General features: G+C 40.1%; 1 protein-coding gene across 2 annotated transcripts in view; it reads left to right on the top strand.

The window, feature by feature from the left end:
- The window catches only part of cntfr (ciliary neurotrophic factor receptor), a 272,300-nt gene extending 247,760 nt beyond the window's left edge, over window positions 1-24,540 (top strand). Inside the window, exons 8-11 of one of the 2 annotated variants that reach the window (XM_089021215.1) lie at window positions 10,390-10,458; window positions 10,627-10,747; window positions 22,138-22,264; window positions 22,918-24,540. In XM_089021215.1, the coding sequence (XP_088877341.1) occupies window positions 10,390-10,458; window positions 10,627-10,747; window positions 22,138-22,264; window position 22,918 (318 nt within the window). In that variant the 3' untranslated portion in view covers window positions 22,919-24,540. Of the gene's footprint in view, window positions 1-10,389; window positions 10,459-10,626; window positions 10,748-22,137; window positions 22,266-22,917 lie in introns of those variants that run through there. The other variant, XM_089021216.1, reaches the window with a different exon arrangement.
- Window positions 24,541-26,337: the final 1,797 nt, after the last annotated feature.

Below are 26,337 nucleotides of genomic sequence, written 5' to 3'. Positions count from 1 at the left end.
AAGCCTTAAAACTACACACAACTTACCTTATTCTATGTATAATAAATGTGCTATTGTATTGTTACATTTGTGGTGGTCATTGATGGTTTTATGGAATGGCGTTGGAGGTCGGAGGTCAGAGAGAATTGCTGTTTGGAAAGAGAGTCACATTCCATAAGGACTGTAATTAAAGAAATAAACTGTACTGTAAAATAAAGTCCTTTTATTTATCTTTGTGATGGCTTGATGGAATGGCGTTGGAGGTCGGAGGTCAGAGGGAATTGCTGTTTGAAAGTGATGCACATTACATGAGGACTGTAATTAAAGAAATAAACTGTACTATAAAATAAAGTTGTATTTACCTTTGTGATGGTCGTTGATGGCTCATGGAAGGAGAGTCACCTTCCATAAGGACTGTTGGTAACGCAACCTCTGTTGTGGCTTCTCTTAATTGACACCTGTTACTTTCTGACTTGTAAGGTCTTACGAAGCTGAGGCATCACATTATCGTTCATCATGTTGATGATTGTAATAGCCACAGTCTTTTCTGGATCGAACTGTTCGATAAAAGCCTGCACATTATTCCACTTTGCCAGCATTGCCTTGATGAGCTCACTTGATGCTGCAGCCATCTCCTCCTCCTCGCCCTCAGATGTCCGTTGCTGGCTTTAAAATCATCAATAAGCGCCAAACTTCCAGGTTGCCGCATGGCGATATCGGCGTGAATTAGCCATGCTTTCTCGCATATACAGTAAAGTCTCGTTATAACGATATCGGATATATCGATAGTCCCGGTTATATCGATACTATTTCTATGCACGCACGGAGAAAATTACATACAAACAGGGTCGGATATATCGATAGTCCCTGTTATATCGATATTTTTTCGGACTCCCTTGAATATCGATATAACGAGACTTTACTGTAATTGCTTTACTCACGCTGTCGCCGGATAACTGCTTTTCGTTAATCCAAATTAACAGAAGTTTTTCAATTTCTTCGATTGCCCGAGACCCTTTCTTTGACAGTACGGAAACACCTTTTGTAACAGACGCACCTTTGACGGCTTCTCTGTTGCGGAGAATGGTAGCAATGGTTGACTTAGCATAGCCGTACTGGGCCACTAAATCACACGAACGCCCACCTCATTCGTGTTTTTCAATTATCTCCTTCTTCTCCTCAACGGTGATTTTGTTTTGTGTCTTCTTCGGCTGAACACGAGCCTGTGGTGGGGTTTTTTTCGGTCCCATAATCGTAACATTATCGGCAAAACGCTCCTAGGAGGCGATCGACCTGTGCATTCAAAGAGAGGGGGTGTGGAATGGTGTGCCGGCTGGAGCGCTGTTCGGCGGTGTGCTTCCGCCGAAGTCCGAAGATCATTCCGCCAGATCCGAAGATCACTCCGCCAGCCGTGGTGGGTATTGCGAAAAGTAGTGCGTATTTCAAGGTTTAATTTTCATAAATTTGATGTTCGTAAACCGAAAATTTCGGAAGGCAAGGTGTTCGTAAACCGAGGTCTCACTGTACTTGCCGGGAGTTGTTGCAAAGGGACTTTTGGCAGTCTTGCGCAAATACAGTAGGCGACCACAGCTTAAAAAATATAAATAAAAAAATATGCAGCCAAGCAAGTCCTGTCTGGAGGCTATTAATAATAATTGGAGCCCACCATGCATTTCGTATGCCATGCTGATTGCTGAGGGACGTTGAAAAAGGTTAGACAATCCATGTGCATCTTTTTCCCGATTTTTCTGTGCCATATTCCGACTCCCATATGCTATTCAAGATGAACAAACAGATGGTGTTTGTGCACGGGATGAAACGATATCGCCAGAGTGAGGATATCTAAAAAATAAATAAATCACTGGTCAATCCATCTGGATAGATCTTTTATCATCCTAACTACAGTATCATGCATCTTGGGAGTAGTGAAATGACTCAACGTGATGTTTTTTTTTTTTTATGTTACCTACCTATTATGAAGGTAAATGTTTGTTGTTGTCGTTGGCAAAGATTATTTTTGGCCGCATATGTCCAATTCCCTTTGGGTTGTGTGCTCTTTTAGGATTGGTGAAAATCCAAATTTGATGACTTTAGCCATCTAATTGCTTGTTTGGTGCAGTAGATCAGACCAGGGGACATTCATACGCACACGAGACAAAGCATTTATTTTTTATTCCACCATGCACTTGATCCAGTATATGCATGTCATTATTTATTTCACAATGACGGTAACAGGCCCGAATATTTTTCCTTCAATCCCTTTTGCATTGCTTTTGGTCTTCTGATGTGCGTTGCTCTAGAAATGAAGACAATTATGTTACATTTTTCCCCTTTGTCAACAGTGTCATGAGATTGTTTGCAACTACTCCCAGCAAGTATTACAAAACAATTCTAACTTTTATGGATTACACTAGCGAACTGCATTGCCACATCCAATATGGAGGACGTGCTGACGCATGGCTCGAATGGGAGACAGCAGTTGAAATGAAAAAGAATGAATAAATAAATGAATAAATGAATACATACATACATACATACATACATACATACATACATACATACATACATACATACATACATACATACATACATACATACATACATACACATATATACATACATACATACATACACTTTGCTGCTGTGAAATGTAAATTTCTCCACTGTGAGACTAATAAAGGCATATCCAATCCAATCCAGTACATACATACATACATACATACATACATACATACATACATACATACATACATACATACATACATAAAACGTAAATACATAAAACGTAAATACATAAACAAATAAAAACAAACAAACAAATAAATAAAAAGAAATGCAATAAAATAGAATACGACAAGACAAGACAAGATAAGACAAGACAAGACAAGGCAAGGCAAGGCAAGGCAAGGCAAGGAAATGCAATGCAACGAAACGAAACGGTACGATACAACAAAATACAACAAAATACAACAAAATACAACAAATACCATAAATTAATCAAGGGAGCATTTGTGGTAGGTAATTCCTTAATTTAAAAAAACCTTTATATATATATATATATATATATATATATAGACAGAGAGTTACAGACAGAGAGAGAGAGTGAGGCCGTTCTCCAAAAAACACATTTGTTCAGGCTCCACAAATGACCCGCACAAGTCATCTGTACATTTGATGCAAAAAGCGATCAACCCAGCTATATAATATATATATATATATATATATATATATATATATATATATATATATATATATATATATAATTGATGAAGAACTATCACAGAAAAAGCACCTACAAGGGATCATTCCTCAAGATGGTGAAAGAATCCTATCTGGCACCTGGGAATGCATTATTGTCATTTTAATGGTTTCCTATGGGAAATTAATTTTCGGGAGACACACTTTTCGCCTTACACACTCTGTCTGGGAACCAATTAAGTTCGTCAGCCAAGGTCCCACTGTGTATATATATATATATATATATATATATAAAACTATATATATATATATATATATATATATATATACATACATACATACATACATAAAACGTAAATACATAAAACGTAAATACATAAACAAATAAAAACAAACAAACAAATAAATAAAAAGAAATGCAATAAAATAGAATACAAGACAAGACAAGGCAAGGCAAGGAAATGCAATGCAACGAAACGAAACGAAACGGTACGATACAACAAAATACAACAAAATACAACAAATACCATAAATTAATCAAGGGAGCATTTGTGGTAGGTACTTCCTTAATTTAAAAAATCCTTTATACTTCACAACAATGTTTTTTTTTTTGCGATTAGTCGTCTTATTGTGTTTCAAGTTGTGAAAAATGGGGCAGGCAACCTTATGGCCATATATATATATATATATATATATATATATACAGTGGGATGATGAAAATAAATTAAACAGTTATACAGTTTAACAGTGATTTGTACTTTAAAGTTCTTTTCCATTTAACTTCACCACTTTTGGATTTTTTTTCAAAATCGCTGAATTTTCACATACACTAAAGTCTCGTTATATCGATATCGGATATATCGATAGTCCCGGTTATATCGATACTATTTCTATGCACGCACTGAGAAAATTACATGCAAACAGGGTCGGATATATCGATAGTCCCGGTTATATCGATATTTTTTCGGACTCTCTTGAATATCGATATAACGAGACTTTACTGTACTTCGTTCCGTTCACATACTAAGTCGAGATGAGCAGTGAGGCAGCAACCGGCTGAGCCTCACCATGGATTGCGCAATCACTATGCTAACTGCTGGCTTGCTCTGCGGTGAGACCGCATTGCTGCCCCTCTGCATATCGCTGTTAAAGTGTTCAAAATCTTTTCGTAGATGAACTAAATTTCTACACTTTAGCTGGTGTATATAATGTACAGTCACTGTACATTATAAACACTACTACAGTGTTTACTTAATTTTACTTTATTTTTATCAAAACTGTGTGCATAGGTGAGGCACACAGTTCTCCTGCCTCATGACAGGGGGCGCTGGTGAGTAGAAATTCTTCTTGCGACTGCAGAATTATAGAATCAGTGACAGCAAGCTAGAGTAAACAGTTCGCAAGTTAATTGCAACCATCCAGTCATTTTTTCTTGGCCTTATTTTCAGAATGGTATTACATATCTAAACTGAAATAATTTTCTAAACTGAACTTTCAATCGAAGCAGGAGATAATAATTAAAGGAAGACCAACACCCGGCTGTATAGCTCACAAACGGTGAGGGATAAATGTAAATCTCCTGGACAGCTTCTCAGCTTTTTGGCCAAGAAGGATCTCATTGAAACTACAGTAAAGTCTCGTTATATCGATATTCAAGGGAGTCCAAAAAAATATCGATATAACCGGGACTATCGATATATCACCCTTGCAAATTTTCTATAAAAATCGATGGGACTATCGATATATCCGATATCGATATAACGAGAGTTTACTGTATTCATGAAGCGACAATGTTGCTCCAGCTCGTGCCCACTGTTCAAACTACTACAGCATCAGTGGAGCGGTCATTCTCAGCACAAAAGACTGAAACGGAACAGGACTGATCAAGGACGACTTTCTTCACTGGCAGTGATCTCCATTGAGACAGAGAGACTTGGACTTCGTTTATAAGTAAAGCTAACACGATAATAATGTTTTTTTTTCTATGCTACAGTTTGTGTACAGTTATATAAAGTATATAAAGAATGCTGACATGACATTTTAAGCAAAACACGTTAAGTGTTGCCATTCAAATGGTGAATCAGCTACTCTGTGGAGTTGATGTGTTTGTAAACTGACTGTGATGACGTCAGTGCCTCACCAGCCATGAACCTCAACGCACGTCACTGATGCCAGGATAGTATACGATGTTGTTTTTAAGCAACGTTTTCTATTGAATACTATTACATACCAAACTGTTTACAGTTCATTTATACATTTTATAACTTTTAGTGCCATTTTTATCATTTTATATTTCGTATTATAGATTTTTATTACTGTATAACTGTGCCTGTAATGTATACAAAACTGTTTAATGTACAGTTCATTTATAAATCTTATACTTACCCTGCTGTCCCTGCTAACGGCCAGACGAGGTCGCCCGACACACACGCTCGGACTTAGGCGGACAGCGAAAGAAAAGAAGCAGTGTACAGTACTGCAGGAGATGTTGCCGAGATGGTATCTGCACTGTCTAACTACTGTATTGAGTGTAGTCACGCTCATTACAGTGCTGTGCGAGTGTGTGACATGCTGGCTGGCCAAATTTGTAGTACGCCTTGCCAGGTGCTTGAGCATTGCGGTGCCAGGCGTAGAATTAAAAAAAAAAAAGTGGTCGTAAGTATGAGTGGTTGTAACTCGCGCCAGTCGTAACTTTGATCTTTTATATTTAAATATGATTATATATATAAACATGTGTGAGCGAACTTCTGTATGCTTACTGAGACCTTTCCCTGTAAATATCCGCACGCGCTGTCTGCTCGAAAATGTTAAAAGGCACTGCAGTTCCGCTGCTTGGGCGACATGTAAACAGCTTCGCTGGCTAAACACATGGTCCGTGCATGTCGTGTGAATACATACTATACACTACACACAGAGCATGTCATGGAATCCGCTGGCACAGATGTACACAGATGGGTGCATGTTCCCCATGATGTTGTTAGTGCATTCCACTAAATAAATTAAGCTTGTAAATATAGCGCTCGCTTTGTGCCATCAAGTCTGGCCTTGTTCTTACAAACAAAACGTGGGCGGGAGAAAAACGCCGTTTTAGATCAACGGTTTTTGAAAACGAAGGGGTCAGCATCGTCTTGAGATAAGAGGCGGATTATTTGGAATGGAAAATTTACAGGGGGAAATGTGTTTTCAGAGGCCATGGTTGTTTAAAGATTTATCTGGTGAGCTCATCGGAATGAAATAACAACGGAATGTGACGGCCATGTTACTGTCAAAATTTGTTTATTCCGTTAAAGGACAACCGACATCACTTTTTTGTTTCCTAACTGACATCAGAAAAACGCTTTATAGCATCTAAAATACCCAAAACACGCAGGCTGATATTTTTTTTGTCAAATGCAAAATACCAATAAAAATGACTTAAAGTGTCCAAAATCTGCAAAAAATTGAGCTGTGAATTGGGCATCTTCAGAAAGTCCTGCCCTCAGTTCGTGACGTCACGCCAAGACGTCTTGCATTGCTCGACAATCAAAACAATGGCTTCAGATTCGGAGAATGTGCTTTCTTGTTACGCATCCAGTTATGAATATGATTGAAATAGTAGTTCTGAAGAGGAAAGTATAAATGTTTGCAATCGATTAAAGAAGGTCTTCCGAGTCATTTTGAGGGATCCAGACTGATGTGTAGTGTCACTGAAAATGCAGAAGATGGCGCCAGAGCTCCGTTGCAAATTGGTTGATTTTTCACTTTGGAATTTTTGTCAGCGAATATCTAATAGTTGTCTTGGTGTAACATACAACGATTCACCATTGCGTTATTTATGCCAAGACGTCTTGCCTTGCTCGAGAATCAAAACAATGGCTTCAGATTTGGAGAAGATGCTTTCTTGTTACTCATCCAGTTATGAATATGATTCAAATAGTTCTGAAGAGGAAAGCAGACATGTTTGCAATCGATTAAAGAATTTATTCCGTGTCATTTTGAGGGAGGAACTATAGCACCGAATGTGTCATCTGGGGGGGGGGGGATGTAGCACCGAAAAGAGGCAGAAGAGGGCGACAAAGCTCCGTGGAAACGGACTGATTAATTCCTTACAATTTTTGTCAGTGAATATCAAATAGATGCTCGGTGCCACACACAAGGATTCACCATCGCGTTATTTATGTTTTCCTTCTAATTTCGCCATCAACACGGATCAACACGAAGTTTTCAGACCAAGCAAAGAACCGCAAAATGCATTTAGGTGATACGAGGTATGTCCTTTCTCGCTCTAGGGCGTTCCTTCATTGACGTTACGTGAGGACTGGTCACCAACTCAAAAAAAGACTTCCGGAATATTCAGTGCGAGTTTAACACGTAAAATATAGCTGTATGCGGTGGAATCTTTGTAAAATATGCTCAGTAGAAGTCATTTGAAGCGATTTTACAAATTATGTACACAACTTGTCCGGAGACGTCGGTTGTCCTTTAAAGGGCAACCGACGTCACTTTTTTGTTTTTTAAATGACATCAGAGAAACGTTTTATAACATCTAAAATACCCAAAACACGCAGTATGATATTTTTATTCAAATGCAAAACACCCATTAAAATGACTTCTGGAATCTTATTAAAATACGCCCAGTAGAAGTCATTTGAAGCCATTTTACAAATTATGGACACAACTTGTCCGGAGACGTCGGTTGTCCTTTAAGTGTGTCGTCCCCTTTTTTTGCCCCTTTGACGGATTGATTTGAATTGACTTATCTATCACTTTGTCTTTCTATTTCACCAAAGAACAGACAAAAATGAATCATTTCCAAACTTTAAGTGCGTCAATATGACTTGCGCCACTCTATTGGAAAAACAAAAATACATAACTCATTCACTGCCAAACAATGTGCAAAAATGTGTCCCCTCCAATGTCAGGGTTTTTGTTATTGTCACTCAAATTCCAGGACCCATAGAATATTGCGTTTTAGGACTTCATAAACATTCAATTCAGAAAAAGAAACCTTAAAATCAATTTTTTCATCAGAAGAAAAGAGTTAATGTTATATGAGCTTGCAGTGAGGGCGGCTGTCCAAAATACAATGCAATAGATACATATTGGTTTATATAGTGCTTTAACAACAGCTGAATCACTAACATAGAAAAAAGGAAATGCTGCCCCCTTGTGGAAAGGAAAAAAACATTGCAGAAGCCATGTCCAGCGCTTTATTGGCACCCAAGCATGAAAAAACAAAACTCGAACAAAGTTCGGGAATGGCGCTCTACGTCATACTTTCGATTCCAGAATACATTTGTGAATGGCAGTGAATGAGTTAATTGTGATGTATACTCTGTTCAATCATTGCAACAGCCAAATACGTATTAAATAAAAAAAAAGACAAAATCAACCACCTTGATTCATTCACACTATAATGATGACGAAAGGCCCCGTTGAGAATAAATAAGCACGCAATAAAAATTAAAAAAATACAAAAAACGTTGGAGTGACTTCCAGTGGACTCGTATGCTCATAAATTCCCGTTTGCCAAATACGTTTTGTAGGTCGTGATGCCACAATATAGCTAACTATCTTTTAGCGATATGGCTGTCTGGCTGTCTAGCTATATAGCTAGCTAGCTATTAGTTATATATTGGCTAATGGGCAGTGCCCAGTGGCAGGTCTCTTTGATCTGTGATCTGTGATGGGATTAGGCGTCCCAGCCACCACAAGTCTCCCTGTTTAAAGGACAACCGACGTCTCCGGACAAGTTGTGTCCATAATTTGTAAAATCGCTTCAAATGACTTCTACTGAGCGTATTTTTCAAAGATTCCACCGCATATAGCTATATTTTACCTTTTAAGACTTGCGCTGAATATTCCGGAAGTCTTGTTTTTGAGTTGGTGACGAGTCCTCACGTCACTGAAGTCCACTGTGAGACTAATAAAGGCAAATCCAATCCAATCCAATCCAAAAACTTACCCTGTGACTGTAAAGTGACCTTGAAAGTTTTGAAAGGCGCTTATAAATGAAATGTATTATTATTATTATTATTATTATTATTATTATTATTATTATTATTATTATTATTATTATTTTTTTTTTTTTCAAAGATTCCACCGCATATAGCTATATTTTACGTTTTAAGACTTGCGCTGAATATTCCGAAAGTCTTGTTTTTGAGTTGGAGTCCTCACGTCACTGAAGGAACGGTGAAGCGTGACATCATGAACTGGGGGCGGGACATCTGAAAATGCCCAATTTTCAACTCAATTTTTTGCAGATTTTGGACACTTTAAGTCATTTTAAGTGGTGTTTTGCATTTGACTAAAAATATCAGCCTACGTGTTTTGGGTATTTTAGATGCTATAAAACGTTTTTCTGATGTCAGGAAACAAAAAAGTGATGTTGGTTGTCCTTTAAGTGAGCATGCCACATAGACAGTAGGTTATTGTAGGTCTTGTCTACCTACGCATCAACGGGCATGAAGGTGGGCCCAGCAAAGCATTGTGGAGCGCAAGTAGGGCACAGTGAGACACGAAGAACACTGTGGGCATCCACTGCATCCCGACCCATCCCCAGCCATGTTGACTCTCTTGCCACTGGATTCAGATGGGCCGGGACAAGAGAATGAGGCAGACGTCATTGCGCAACTCTCCTTCACTTTAATCAAACTCACGCGCAAGTCATCTTCACCACTAGTGAAGATGGTCATCTCTTGTCAAAGAGGACGAACACCATTTATTGGCTATCTATTAGCTATCTGGCTGGCTAGCTTTCTATCTGTTTGAATTACTTCCGGGTTGAGTGAACGCTGGCGCGTGTGGCTGCCACTGCTCATCCACAGAAAAACTTACCCTGTGACTGTAAAGTGACCTTGAAAGTTTTGAAAGGCGCTTATAAATGAAATGTATTATTATTATTATTATTATTATTATTATTATTATTATTATTATTATTATTATTATTTTCTTTATTTTTATATTTCTCGTCATTTCCAAAAACATCAGGCTTCCGACGAGTAGGAAGTTAAAAGCAACTCTATGGAAAATATCTGCTTAAAAAAAGAGAAGCTTAATGTCATTACCAGCATGCGGTTGGTAATAAATCCCATCGTTTCGGTGGTTGCCACGGGAACAGCAAATGCCCTTCTTTCGGGAACCCGAATATTTTTTCGTTTGACAAATCAAGATTCTCACTGTTGTAATCTTCTTTTTGTTTTTTATTTCTTTCTTTTGCTTTTGTTTCAGGTGGAACTGTCAGAGAGCACGTCTCACACCATCACCGATGCCTACGCTGGGAAGGAATACATCATCCAGGTACTTTCACGTCGATATCACCAATGGTAGGCACATGTTTGTGCCTTTTCCAACAATGATCCATCTTATCTCCCTGCCCTGATTGACTCCAACGATTTCATAACCTCACATTGCGCACGAATCTTCCAAATGGTGCATAGATTTTTTTTTTTTTTTGGTTTTGAACAGGTTGCCGCCAAAGACACAGAGATTGGAACATGGAGTGACTGGAGCGTGGCGGTCCATGCCACACCTTGGATCGAAGAACCCATACAGACCACCTCCACGACTGATGTGGAGTATCTCACCCGTAGGTCTCAGTCTAATCCATCATAACATTGCACGACATGTGATCATGTCATTATCATTATCATCATTATCATTATCATTATCATTATCATTATCATTTTATCATTATATTATTATATTATTATATTATTATATTATTATATTATTATATTATTATTATATTATTTTATATTAGTATATTAGTATATTAGTATATTAGTATATTAGTATATTAGTATATTAGTATTATAATTATTATTATTATTATTATTATTATTATTATTATTATTATTATTATTATTATTATTATTATTATTATTATTATTATTATTATTATTATTTTCTCCGGGTCCTCCGGTTTTCTCCCACACTCCAAAAACATGCATAGCAGACAGATTGGCCACTCCAAATTTCTTTGTGTGCCCTGCGATTGGCTGGCAACCACTTCAGGGGGTCCCCCTGCCTCGTTCCCGAAGACAGCTGAGATAGGCTCCAGCACCACCCCGCGACCCTAATGAGGAATAAGCGGTACGGAAGATGGATGGATATTACTAACACTACTACTACACACTACTATTACTACTATGGCTATTACTAGTACTATTATTATCATCATTATTATTATTATATTACTATAACTATGAATAATAATAATAATAATAATAATAATAACTGTTTACATTATTTTTATTATTGTTACCCCCCGCGACCCTAATGAGGAATAAGCGGTACAGAAAAAGGAATGGAATTGAATGGAATGGAATATTATTGTGTTTTCGTGTTTTTGTGTCTGTGCCTATCTGTACGTGTGTTTTATGGTTTTTTTTCTGATTTAACAGTGCCCTCCAGTGGGCCATCATTAGAAGTACACCCAACAAGCTCCTAATGAGCGTTAACATGCAAAACATGAAAAAGAAAAGCCTTTTGCCTCCTAACATACAAAGCAATGGGCACACACATACGCACACACACACACACACACACGTCATGAGGTATTTTGTATGAACACCGGTGAGAAGAAACAGTCATCAGCATTCTCCTCATGTTTTCTCTCCCTCCCAGCTGATGCTCTTCCACCCTCGCTCCCTCTTCCACTCTTTTTTTTTTCTCTCCATGTATTGATCACCATTTCGGTCGTTATTATCTACTCCATGTCCTTGTCAGGCCTCTTCACAAACTGCTGCATTTCACATAATCCATTACCTGCAAATCTGTTGCCAGTGCGAGCAACGCAAAAAAAATATCCGCCAGATTCGTCAATCACGTGGATTTTTTGTCGTTCATCTGCATGAATTAGAACAAAGAAAAATCCAGTAGAGTGCTTTTGCAGTTTTTATTTTTATTGTTTATTTTTTGCGGGTATCTTTTTCTGCTGTTTCTGGTTTGATTAGTGTGTCAGCTATCCCTCACGGAGACGAGGGTACGTTTGGCAGCATGTTCCGCTTGTCATTTGGCATCAAAAAAGGAGAACGGCGCAGACAGACAGATGAAATCTCATCCTGGGCGATACCTCCATCGCTCAAATGCTCCCCCCCCCCCCCCCCCCCAAATCCTCCCATGCTCTCCACGCAAAAAGCAGTTTGCGGGAGGAAGCCTTTTCAATAGTCTGGCTTGTCAGCGAGACAGAGAGTGAACGGCGTCTGATGGATCCCATTTCATATCAGATACGATGCGTGCGCCCGCCCGCAATCTGCCGATTCTGCGTTTGACGACCTGTTCAGAAAAGCACATTTGAAAATTCAAATTTGCCTGCTGTCTGTTTTCAAGACGTCAGGGCACATGAAAATTCAACATGGATCCTTTGGAATTCCATCATATGGATCTCATCTTTTGTTATTAATCTTTTTATACAGGTAACATCTGATTTATGACCGAGTTCCGTTCCGACCAAACAATTGTAAGTCAAAATGGTCGTAAGTCGAAATCCATTCAAAATGGTCAATTGCTGTGCAAGACTGAGATGCTGGCTGGCTGGCTGGCCTAAATTCTCATCCAATTTTAAAAATAGGGTCTGGAGGTCGTGGTCGTAAGTATAGGTGGTCGTAAGTCAAGCCGGTCATAAATCAGATGTTAGCTGTATTTCTTTTCACACAGATTATCGCTGATTGACAAGTGTCGACCTAGCAGCTAGGTTAGCTTTGGTTAATTAATGTTAGCTTCAGCTATTGTTAAAGCGTTATATAAATGAAGATATGTCTTGGATTATATTTTGTACAGCCACCCCCATTTCAAGGTCAGATAAAGCAAGATTTGTCGATGAAAAGGTTTCTTCAGCCGTCATCTGTACTTCTTTGAAGGTGTCGGACGTTTCGCTTCTTATCCAAGAAGCTTCGTCAGCAAACTAAAGTCTTACTGGTAGTTTAGGCTCTGTATATATATCCCTAGTGTCCAGACATGGCGGTGCCGGACTCTGCTATGATAGTTCCCTGCTCTCGGGTTGGGGGGAGCAGAGGACTACTCCCTGCCACTCCACTGATTGTTCCTATTGTCCTGACGAACGACTGACCTGAATGCCCCACTTCCACCGGTATCACCTCATCAGTATTTCTAATCTTATTTTGCCTAAGTAGGCTGTTGTACGAACGATCCAAATTGAACCTCAACCCACCAAACCGGTTTAATAAAGGATTTAGTTGTTTTACGAAAATTGCTTCTTTTACTCCCCTTTCAAACCATCTATGTTCTATTTTAACCTCATTGTCGTCAAATGGGTGGTTGCTAGCTTTTAGGTGCATATGGACTGCAGATTCGATCCTAACCACCCTTTACAACACAAACTAGGAGTTATCAGAACCCTCCAGCATAGGGCTAACCTAAAACCAACAAGCGTTGAAGGTAGAGAAAACATATCAGGAGAGCACTCACAAACTGTGGGTACCCTCAGTGGTCATTTAACAAATGTCAGAAAGAAAGAATAGGGACTGAAACCAATAATTCTGAAGACACACAAAGGAGAGGAGTAGCAGTACCTTACATTGCAGGAGTCCTTTGGCAACACAAAATTCCCACTTATTTCAAACCGTTAAACACTTTAAGGCAGAAATTAGTGCATCCAAAAGATAGGCTGCCAAATGAAAAACAAAGTAATGTAGTTTATTCAATACATTGTAAGAATGAAAATTGTAAAGAGCAGTACATTGGGGAGACTAAACACATTCTCAAAAAAGACTTTATCAACATCACAGGGATAATACTAGTGGGCCTCAATTGGCAGTACATATGCACCTAAAAGCTAGCAACCACTCATTTGACTTTTGAATGTTTATGTCGTCCTAAAACTCAATATTCTGTTGTTTGTGGAATTTGAGTGACAATGACAAAAACCCTTGCTCTGGAGTGGACACATCGTCTGGCAGTGAATGAGTTACCGTATTTTTCGGATTATAAATCGCAGTTTTTTTCATAGTTTGGTCGGGGGTGCGACTTATAAATCGGAGCGACTTATATATGCTTTTTTTTATTACTGTATATCATTTCGCATGTTATTTTCACATTAAACCGCAAGAGCGCGCTCTAGGCCTGTGCTGATATTGTGGTGTTGAAACATCTGTGAGCCGTCAAAATCTGTGAGCGCAGAGACAGTAGCCTACACATTTCTATAACAGGTGTTACAGGGAAATCTGTGACCCGTCAGAATCTGTCGTCCCTGCGGTCGCGGTTTCTGGAGGGTCAGATTTTTCTGTAACACCTGTTATTTATAAACACAACTGAGAAGGGCTGAATAAAAATGGCACCGAAAAGTAAGTCATATTCTGCAGTTTACAAGCTTACAAGCAGATAGTGAAATATGCAGCCGAAAATGGCAATCGAGCAGTAGAAAGAAAGTTTGGAGTGAGCGAAAAACTTGTAAGGGACTGGCGACAAGCAGAGGTTACGCTTACTGAAATGAAGAAAACAAAAAAAGCTCATCGCGGGCGAAAAGCTAGGTGGCCGCAGTTGGAGGAACGAGTTCACGCATGGGTGCTTAAACAGCGTGCTGCTGGGAGAGGTTTGTCAACGGTGCAGTTGCGTCTCCACGCCCAGGAGATGCATATAAATGGCTTTGCAGGAGGACCTTGGTGTTACCGCTTCATGCAACGCAAACGCCTCTCTGTCAGAAATCTTTCTCACAAATAAATTCTCCCCAAAAATGCGACTTATCCTCCAGTGTGATGTTTTTTTCTTCTTAATTATGCATTTTTCGGCTGGTCCGACCTATAATCCGTAGCGACGTATAATCCAAAAAATAAGGTAATTGCCCAACTGTATGAGAGGAGAGAAACTTTAGCGCAGTTCGCTAAGAGGCTAATTGCAGATCTCTCCCTTGATGATTTGGTGTCTTATTGTCACCCGAAATACAAAAAAAAGTCTTTGTGAGATCAGCCCCCTGTGCGCATGCTTGATAAATTTCTCAATTTTCCTCTTTGAAATTGTCACATCCTCCTGTGCTCCAGGAGCCTGCCCCTCCCCTCCTGTCTCATCCTCCTCTGTGCCTGGAGGGGGCCCCTCCCCTCCCTACTCTCCGAACTCACTCACCTGTTCCTCAGAATCAGAATCAGAATCATCTTTATTGCCAAGTATGTAGAACACACAAGGAATTTGTTTCCGGTAGAACACGCTGCACTAGTATCGTCGTCAAAAAAAACTGCTAAGTGGCACTATACAGTTCCATTTTGGCTACTGTTGAAAGAGTTGAAAGAGTTCAAAGAGTTAATGGCTTGGGGGAAGAAGCTGTTTAAATGTCTGCTGGATTTGGTGTGCATGGATCGGTAGCGCCTGCCTGAGGGGAGTAGCTGGAAAAAGTGGTGGGCAGGGTGCGGAGGGTCCAATAGGATTTTCCGCACCCTAGTTTGGATTCTTGCAGTGTGCAAGTCCTCGAGAGTGGGTAGGGCGGTGCCAATGATTTTTTCCGCCGTCCTAACTGTCCGTTGAAGTCGGATTTTGTCCATTTTTGTGGCGGCCCTGAACCAAACGGTGATGGAAGAACACGGGATGGATTCGATGACAGCCATGTAGAAATGTTGCAGCACCTCCTGTGGCAGGCCATGCTTCTTTAGCAGCTTAAGGAAGTACATTCTCTGTTGGGCCTTTTTCAGGATAGAGTTGTGTTGACCTCCCACTTCATGTCCTGGGAGACTGTGATTCCCAGGAACTTGAAGGTCTCAACGGTTGACACCAGGCAGTTGGATAGTGTGAGGGGTAGCTGTGGTGATGGATGTTTCCTGAAGTTCACGATCATCTCAACTGTCTTGAGCGTGTTCAGCTCCAGGTTGTGACGGCTGCACCAGAGCTCCAGCTGCTCCACTTGTTGTCGGTACGCAGAATCGTCGCCGTCTTTGATGAGACCAATGACCGTGGTGTCGTCTGCGAACTTTATGAATTTGACAGCTGGGTGCGTTGAGGTGCAGTCGTTCGTGTAGAGAGAGAAGAGCAATGGAGAGAGGACGCATCCCTGCGGGGCTCCAGTGCTCGTGGTTCGTGTTGTGGATGATATATTTCCCAGTCTGACCTGTTGTGTCCGTCCTGTCAGGAAGCTGAGGGTCCACTGGCAGATCGTGGTGGACACACCAAGCTGGAGAAGTTTGGGGATGAGGAGTTCTGGGATGATGGTATTGAACGCAGAGCTGTAGTCCACAAACAGGATCCTTGCGTAGATTCCTGTGTTGTCAAGGTGGTCGAAGATGTGGTGCAGTCCGATGTTGACTGCATCCTCCACAGACCTGTTTGCCCGGTAGGCAAACTGAAGAGGATCTAGAAGAGGTCCGGTGATGTTCTTTAGGTGGTTCAGCACGAGGCGTTCAAAGGACTTCATGACCACAGACGTCAGAGCGACAGGTCTATAGTCGTTCAATCCCGAGGGTGCTGGTTTCTTTGGAACTGGTAGACTAGTAGACTGTTTGAAGCAGGATGGGACTTCACACTGCTCCAGGGATCTGTTGAAGATTTGTGTGAAGACCGGAGCCAGCTGGTCAGCGCAGACTCTCAGGCAGGAGGGGGACACTCTGTCAGGTCCTGCAGCTTTCTTGATCTTCTGCTGCTTGAAGAGCCGTCTAACGTCCAGTTCGTGGATCTGTAGGGCAGAGGGCGGAGATACGGTAGTTTCTGGTAGTGGTGGGCAGACCAGGGAAATGGTGGTGTCCTTTTCAAATCGGCAAAAGTATGTATTTAACTCATCAGCCATACCATTGTTGTACACTGCTTGGGGGGAAGGTAAACGATAATTTGTTATTCCTTTCAGGCTATTCCACACCGATGCAGAGTCGTTAGCGGAGAACTGTTTGTTAAGCCTCTCCGCATAACTTTTCTTTGCGATGTTAATTTCCTTCGTCAGCCTGTTTCGGGCGAGTTTGTAAACTGCTCGATCGCCGCTTTTAAATGCGGATTCTTTCTCTTTCCTAAACTGCCTGAGTTTGGGAGTGAACCATGGCTTGTTGTTGTTGAATGAGCGGAAGGACTTTGTTGGTACACACATGTCCTCACAGAAACTGATGTATGATGTTACAGTGTCTGTGTATTCATCCAATGTGCCCGTTGAAGTTTCAAAGACGCTCCAATGAGTGCAGTCTAAGCATTCTTGTAGCGATAACTTTGCTTCATCTGTCATGCTTTAACTGTCTTGACTACCGGTTTTACACATTTGAGTTTCTGTTTGTATGTGGGAATTAAGTGGATTAAATAGTGGTCAGAAAGACCCAATGCTGCATGCGCAACAGACCGGTATGCGCCTTTGAGTGCTGTGTAACAGTGATCTAGAATGTTTTCTCCTCTGGTGAAACAGTCAATATGCTGCTTATATTTGGGAAGTTCACGGTTTAAACGTGTTTGATTAAAATCGCCCAAAATGATCAGGGGTGATTCTGGATATTTTAGTTCGAGATGGTTTACATGGTCCGCTAGCGTTTGTATACACGCGTTAGCATTAGCTTGTGGCACGATGTACACGGCAAGGAGAATAAAGGAAGCGAACTCACGTGGCGAGTAGAATGGCTTGCAGTTGAGAGACAGCGATTCCAAACCAGGGCTGCAGTGTGCGTCGAGCATCGTGACATCGGTGCACCATTCTTCGTTGATGTAGAAGCATAGTCCACCGCCTTTGGATTTCCCCGATTGCTCCGTGTCACGGTCGGCCCGAAGGAGACGGAATCCGGGTAGGTGTAGCGCGGAATCCGGGTGGCGGTCACTGAGCCAGGTCTCAGTGAAGCACAGCGCAGCAGAGCGGGCAAACGTTTTATTGGTCTTTGTGAGAAGCAGAAGTTCGTCCATCTTGTTTGGTAGTGAGCGTAGATTAGCGAGGTGGATCGATGGGAGCGGCGTTCGAAATCCACGCTGCCGTAGCTTGACGAGCACGTCGGCTCGCTTCCCCCTCCTACGCCGGCGTCTCAAAGCTCCGTACAGAGCTGCTACGCCGCTCGCGAGCAGCCCCGAAAAACCTTGCAGATTTTGGTGTGTCGGTGAAAATAGTCCAAGAGTGGATTCCCCAATGCTCAGTAACTCTTCCCTCGTGTAACTGAGTCGCGTAGTATCGCAAAAAACAAATGAAAATGACAAAACCAGGAACAGTACTAGGGAGCGTGTGACCGAGGCTGCCATCCGCGGCGCCATCTTGGATCAAGCCTCACTCCGTTAATTGTGCCTTCTGGCTATAAAAGCCACCCATACCGTTCGGTCAGTGCCGGTGTATTCTCCGAAGTTCCCCGTCACCCAGCCGCACGCTGGTCTGTTTCGCTGTTTCTCCTCCATTGCCTGATTTCCTGTTTTGCCTTATGTGTCTCAGTAAAGACTCTTATTGAATCACTGTCTCCACCGTGTATTTCGGATCCAACTCTTACTACTTCCCGTCGTCCCTCGATTTCGGTCACCACTCCTCGAGCGGACGTGACAGAAATGATTGTTTTTCCTCATTGGTGGATGGCCAGTTCTCCTGCTCTCAGGCCGGTCGTTTCTAGTTTGTAGCATCCCATCACCGCCTCTGCTCGTCATCCCATCATCCTCTTTATTTATTTATTTATTTATTTATTTATTTTTTTGTCAGCCCACTCAAAAAGCAAACTGCTTTGCGGGAAGTTTATTGCTGTTGTTCTAAGTACCCTGCTTTGCTCGCTCTCTCGCTTTCTCTCTCTCTTTCGTGTTCTCTATTTCACATCTGGCTGCTTCCTCCTGCTATCTCCTCAACCCCCCCACGCTGTGAAACTCATTAATTGGAGGAGGGAAATGATATTCGCTTTCCATTCCACCTAAAAATAATTTATCTTCTGCTATGTGGCCTCACTGCTCCCCCAAACCTGAGAGTAGGGACGTATTTTCTTGCATCTGCAAAGGGTGATGATTGTAAAAATATATACAGTGAGACCTCAACTTACGAACTTAATTGGTTCCCAGACAGAGTGTATAAGGCGAAAAGTGTGTATCTCCCAAAAAAAAAATCCCATAGGAAACCATTAAAATGGGAATAATGCGTTCCGGGGTTTCGATAAAATATAGTTTTTAACTAAATAAGCCTTAAAACTACACACAACATACCTTATTCTATGTATAATAAATGTGCTATTGTATTGTAATGAAAGAAATACACTGCATTGTATCATAAAGTCACAAAGAGAGGCACATTACATGAGGACTGTAATTAAAGAAATAAACTGTGCTGTAAAATAAAGTTTTTTCAACTTCTTCGATTGCCCGAGACCGTCGCTTTGAGAGCACGGAAACACCTTTTGCAACAGACGCACCTTTGATGGCTTCTGTGTTCCGGAGAATGGGAGCAATGGTTGACTTAGCATAGCCGTGCTCGGCCACTAAATCACACAAACGCACACCTCGTTCGTGTTTTTCAATTATCTCCTTCTTCTCAGCGACGGTAATTTTATTTTGTGTCTACCTAGGCTGAACACGAGCCTGTGATGGTTTTTTTTCGGTCCCATAGTGAAATTATCAGCAAAAAGCTCCAAGTAGGCGATCGACGTGTGCATTCAATGAAAGGGGGTGTGCAAAGTAGCGCCGGCTGGAGCGCTATTCGGTCGTGTGCTTCCGCCGAAGATCACTTCGTCAGCCGTGGTGGGTGTGTATTATGAAAATAGTGCTTATTATAAGGTTTAATTTTCATAAATTAGAGGTTCTTAAGACGAAAAATTTGTAAGATAAGGTGTTTGTAAGTTGAGGTCTCACTGTATACAGGTAACATCCGACTTACATCCGAGTTCCGTTCCGACAAAATAGTCGTAAGTCGAAATGGTCGAAGTCGATATGCATTCAAAATGTTGAATAGAGACTCGGAGGCTAAATTACATGCAAACTCCCCCCTCTCTTGTGCGATCACATGGTCGATTGTTGTACGAGAGTGAGATGCTGGCTGGCTGGCAATTGTCGTACGCGTTTCCGGCCTGCTAACGCGTTGCGGTGCCAGGTGTAGAATTAAAATGTTTAAAAAATAGGGTCTGGAGGTCATGGTTGTAAGTACCAGTGGTCGTATGTTGAGCTGGTCATAAGTCGGATGTTACCTGTATATATCTCTATATGTCATTAATTCTAAAGCCCCACCCCCATTTTTTTAAATTTTTGACCTTTTTTGAGGCTGTAAAATAACCCAAATCGTTTTGCTTTCTGACGACTTCACATGGATAAAACGTTTTTTTAAAAAAAGACCTTCTTGCAGTTTCCAGTCACCAAGATATCAACATTTGCTGTTATGTTATTCCGATGATGTGTTTTTTTATCTGTATTTTTGTTGTTGTTGTCGGGGTAAAGCAACAACAAAAAACACACCTATCGGCTTTTCTGTTTCTCTTTGGATTTGTTGTCTTTTGTTTTGTTATTTTTTAATCCGACATTCATAACGGCTTATTTCTCTGATCTTATTTTGTAAACTATGATATGTAACTTTAACATTGAAGAAAAGTTTATTATTTAATAATAATAATAATGAATTAATAATAAAAATTAAAAAATATTAATGTATGTATTTAGCAGTAGAATGTCGTTTTACCTGTACCTGGGGTCTTTTTTATAGCTGTATATACAATGACAGATTTGATCCATTAAATGTGACCATTTCACAATGAATGATGACGACGCTGGCTCTCATTTAAATATTTTGTTTAATATTCGCCAAATGGTTCCTTTTACGTAAAAAAGAAAGAAAGCAAACTAATCAATGACATCTTATTATTGTTTTTTTTTTTTTTTGTGAACAGCGCGAAACTCACAACAATTTGGAACATACAAACAGTTTAGCACTTTAATTTCTTCCCCTTTTACCATTCCTAAACCTACATATGCAAAACCCAAAAAATAAATAAAATTAAAAAATACATAAAAAATAAATTACTTGTTTACTTTAGTCAACATATCAAAATTTATTGAGATTTGTATGGTTATAATTTTATTTGCTGTTGTTATGTTGTATATATACAGTAAAGTCTCGTTATATCGATATTCAAGGGAGTCCGAAAAAATATCGATATAACCGGGACTATCGATATATCCGACCCTGTTTGCATGTAATTTTCTCCGTACGTGCATAGAAATAGTATCGATATAACCGGGACTATCGATATATCCGATATCGATATAACGAGACTTTACTGTATATATATATACAGTAAAGTCTCGTTATATCGATATTCAAGGGAGTCCGAAAAAATATCGATATAACCGGGACTATCGATATATCCGACCCTGTTTGCATGTAATTTCCTCCGTGCGTGCATAGAAATAGTATCGATATAACCGGGACTATCGATATATCCGATATCGATATAACGAGACTTTACTGTATATATATATATATATATATATATATATATATATATATATATATATATATATATATATATATATATATATATATATATATATATTGTTGTTATATTTTTGTATTTATTCATCCATGTATTCATTTATTCATTTGTGTGTTATTTAGTTATGTATTTATTTATTTGTTTACATGTGTTTTATTTATTTATTTATTTATTTATTTATTTATTTATTATTCATTTATTCACTTATTTATTTTACTTACTATCCATCCATCCATTTTCCGATCTGCTGACCCTCACAATTGTCGCGGAAATGAATCGCTGTCGATTTCATGTCCTGCACTTTGGCTCACTTTCATCCTAGAAGACGGGATGAATTTCAGCCATGAAAAGGGAAAAAAAACAATGGAGTAATTCCTCCCCCTCAGCACGAAGTACTGCACTGTATTACTTCTGGTCCACTTCCATAAGAAATATTTTTCTTGTCCAGTTCACTTCATAACTGCTTCAACAAGTCTCCTATTGATTTCTTGTGCAGATTACAATCAATTTTTTTTGCACTGAAATGCATTGTCCTTTCTCTTTCCATCCTTTGCGATCAGGGGCCTTTTTTTATGTCCTTCAATACATAACTATATCAATCCAATGGCAATTATTTACGCGTGCGTGTGTTTCCTGACAGAGACAAAGACCTCACCCATCCCTTCGTCCAACGCGCCACATAAGGCTGAACCGCCAGTGGGGAGGGCTGCCAAACTTCTCAGCTTCTTCTCACCTCTTTTGTTAGTCATGCTGCTACTCATCGTGTAGTGAGTATACACACACACAAACACATGTGCACATGCATACACACACAGATACTCGATCACCACTGGCATTGATGCGTGTTGAAATTGATGATGGGCACAGCTCCTCAGTCACACATCAGCCAGGCGACGCATGTCCATCGATGGCCAGACACATTTAGAAGGTTCGGGCGAATGTGTCTCACAAAACAACTGAAGTAGAAGTTCATTTCTTTTCCGACCAAGCCCCCCCCATCCCTCATCCGACACGCACCCCCACAAAGGGACGGAAGTAAAATCCAATCTGACAGCTTCAGATTCCATTTATTTATCCACTTTTAAAGCATGTGCTAATCGTGTGTTTGCTTTAAAGGTTTTGTATGCATAAATAACTGCATACATAAATGCATAAATAAATGCATGAATTTAATAAATAAATGAATGAATGAATGAATGAATGAATGAATGAATGAATAAATAAATAAATAAATAAATAAATAAATAAATAAATAAATAAATAAATACGTAAATAAATAAATAAATAAATACATACATACATACATACATACATACATACATACATACATACATACATACATACATACATACATACCTACCACCGGAAAATATGGTACTAACATTTTTTTTATGTTTTTACCTTTTGCTTCTCTGTCTAGATGTAAATGTCTTCAAGGGGAGGTTAAGTAGTCAGAAGAAGAAGAAGGCTGGATCTTTGTTTTCTCTTTTGCACAAGTCCCAAGGTTACAGTGCATTGATCATTTCTCTCATTCATACACCCAATCGCCAGGATGACTTGGACAGTAACCCCACCCCCCATGCAGCAGGATCAATTCATAATGACGTACAAGATCTTCAGAGAAGCTCTTTTGGCCGTGTTGTCATCTCCACCGTCTTCATCAGCAGCAACAATTAGAAGCTTCGCTGTCAAAACACTTGTCGTCTAACAGCGCCCGCCATGCTGGCTTGGATTTGGATTTTCTTCTCTGCTCCTATTATCATTTTATTTTCATTATATATATAAACGGTTTCGAGCGATTTCATTTCTATATGTGTGTGAAAACGCAGTTGAATTCACACACACACAAACGCGTAAAAGTGGAGCATGTGCGTGCGTGCGCATGTGTTTTGAGTGCCCAGCCCGCTGTCCCTGTGCCCCATACAGCTAAACTGTCATGCCAAAGACTAAACTCGACCCCCTCCACTGCGTTAATAAAAATCCCCCCCAACATTCGCCGATTTTAAACGTCATGAATGGTGTTTGCCCAATCAAGGGGGAGGGGCACAAAAGTGATGATGCTATTTGAACCCACCCCAGGCATTCAAAATTCTATATCTTCTTTGGTAGGGTGTCGCGAACAATCACTTGCAAGAGTCACAAAAGTCGGACAATTTGCTTGCATCTGCCAAGGGTGATGATTGTAAAACAAAAAAAATATATATACAGGTAACATCTGACTTACATCCGAGTTCCGTTCCGGCAATACGGTCGTAAGTCGAAATGGTCGAAGTCGATATCCATATCGGAGGCTAAATTACATGCAAACTCCCCCCTCTCTTGTGCGATCACATGGCACACTGACAATTGTCGTACGCGTTGCCGGCCTGCTAATGCGTTGCAGTGCCAGGTGTAGAATTAAAATGTTTAAGAAATAGGGTCTGGCGATCATGGTCGTAAGTACGAGTGGTCGTATGTTGAGCTGGTCATAAGTCCGATGTTACCTGTATATATCTCTATATGTCATTAATTCTAAAGCCCCACCCCCGTTTTGTTTTAATTTTAGATGTTTTTTGAGGCTGTAAAATAACCCAAATCGGTTTGCTTTCTGACGCCTTCACATGGATAAAACGTTTTTTAAAAAAAGACCTTCTTGCAGTTTCCAGTCGCCAAGATATCAACGTTTGCTGTTATGTTATTCCGATGATGTGTTTTTTATCTGTATTTTTGTTGTTGTTGTCGGGGTAAAGCAACAACAAAAACACACCTATCGGCTTTTCTGTTTCTCTTTGGATTTGTTGTCTTTTGTTTTGTTATTTTTTAATCCGACATTGATAACGGCTTATTTCTCTGATCTTATTTTGTAAACTATGATATGTAACTTTAACATTGAAGAAAAGTTTATTATTTAATAATAATAATAATAATAATGAATTAATAATACAAATTTAAAAATATTAATGTATGTATTTAGCAGTAGAATGTCGTTTTACCTGTACCTGGGGTCTTTTTTATAGCTGTATATACAATGACAGATTTGATCCATTAAATGTGACCATTTCACAATGAATGATAACGACGCTGGCTCTCATTTAAATATTTTGTTTAATGTTCGCCAAATGATTCCTTTTACGTAAAAAAAGAAAGAAAGCAAACTAATCAATATACATTATATATGTGTGTGTGCGTGTGTGTGTGTATATATATACAGTAAAGTCTCGTTATATCGATACTCAAGGGAGTCTGAAAAAATATCGATATAACCGGGACTATCAATATATCCGATCCTGCGCCGAACTGCATTAAACAAAAGCCGCCAAAAGAGGGCAGCCAAGCGCCATATAAGAAACGGAGCTGGCCATTAGCTCCCTTTTTTGTTCCCCCAATGTTGCCTCAAAATGGCACATATAATTCTTTAATGATTGTAAACATGTATGCTTTAATCTTCAGAACTACAGTGTATTTGAAACATATTCATAACTGGATGTGTAACAAGAAAGCATATTATCCGAATCTGAAGCCATTGTTTGGATTCACAAGCAATGCAAGACGTCTTGGCGTGAAGTCATTTTTATTTGCATTTGAATAAAAAGTGACATCGGCTGTCCTTTAATACACAGTATGGAATGTTAATAATTTTCAAAATCATCGCGCTTCAGCAGACAAAACAAGAAACATTGTTGCAAAAAACGATTGCATTCATATACAGTACAGTGGGCATGTACATAACACAACAGGGAAACTGTAACGCTTACATCTTACTGTATTATGTATACAATTTAAAAAAGTCATCAATCTTCTTCTGCTTCCCATTTTTACCTTTTAACACAAACACTTCAATCTCGTCTGCTACACACGAGCTAGCGTCTGAAAATGAAAATGGCTCTGCTACACGAGTGCTGGGCACGTAACCAAGTCACCTGACCAAGTCGACCAATGGCGCGACTGATGGCGTGACACGTAACCAAGACACGTGACCAAGTTGACCAATGGCGCGACCGATGGCGTGTCACGTGACAAAGTCACACGGCCAAGTCGACCAATAGCGCGACGGATATATCGATGTAAACAACAAAAATGGCCGGCGGGGGATGAAAAGGAGCACCGTAATAACCGGATTATCGTAACAACCGGGTATCGTACTAAACGGTACTAATTATACATAAAAAGACTAGAAATGTGCAAGGGAAACGAAAATAATATCGTAATAAGCGGTACTATCGATATAACCGATATCGATATAACGAGACTTTACTGTATATACAGTAAAGTCTCGTTATATCGATATTCTCGGGAGTCCGAAAAAATATCCATATAACCGGGACTATCGATATATCCGACCGACCCTGCGCGCTTCTTCCTCATTAGGGTCACGGGGGTTGCTGGAGTCTATCTCAGCTGTCTTCGGGCACGAGGCGGGGGACACCCTGAATTGGTTTCCAGCCAATCGCAGGGCACACAAAGATATACAACAGTCACTCTCACACTCACACCGTGAGACAATTTTGAGTGGTCAATCTGCCTGCCATACATGTTTTTGGAGTGTGGGAGGAAACCGGAGGACCCGGAGAAAACCCACGCGGGTCCGGGGAGAACATGCAAACTGCTCTTTGTGCACGTCTTTTGCTTTAAAAGTACCTGGCTCTTTCTCTTCGTTATTCTGACAAGTCTGGCAGGCCAATATGGAGACAGAGAACAAATCAATACACTATCTAACTGCTGTCTGCTGGTTTGCACATGCCCGCAATGCTCATTCTTCCATTCATCTTTGTGCTTTTTTCCCATTTCTCATTTTATCCATATGTAATTTTACTCAAGGTAATTACTACTTTCCAAATATGCTGACCGGAAATGTTGCCTC

This window comes from Hippocampus bargibanti, linkage group LG18, assembly GCF_051943395.1.
Source record: "Hippocampus bargibanti isolate YZ-2025 linkage group LG18, ASM5194339v1, whole genome shotgun sequence".
Lineage (NCBI taxonomy): Eukaryota > Metazoa > Chordata > Actinopteri > Syngnathiformes > Syngnathidae > Hippocampus > Hippocampus bargibanti.
This window is presented reverse-complemented; position numbering and strand designations above follow the sequence as displayed.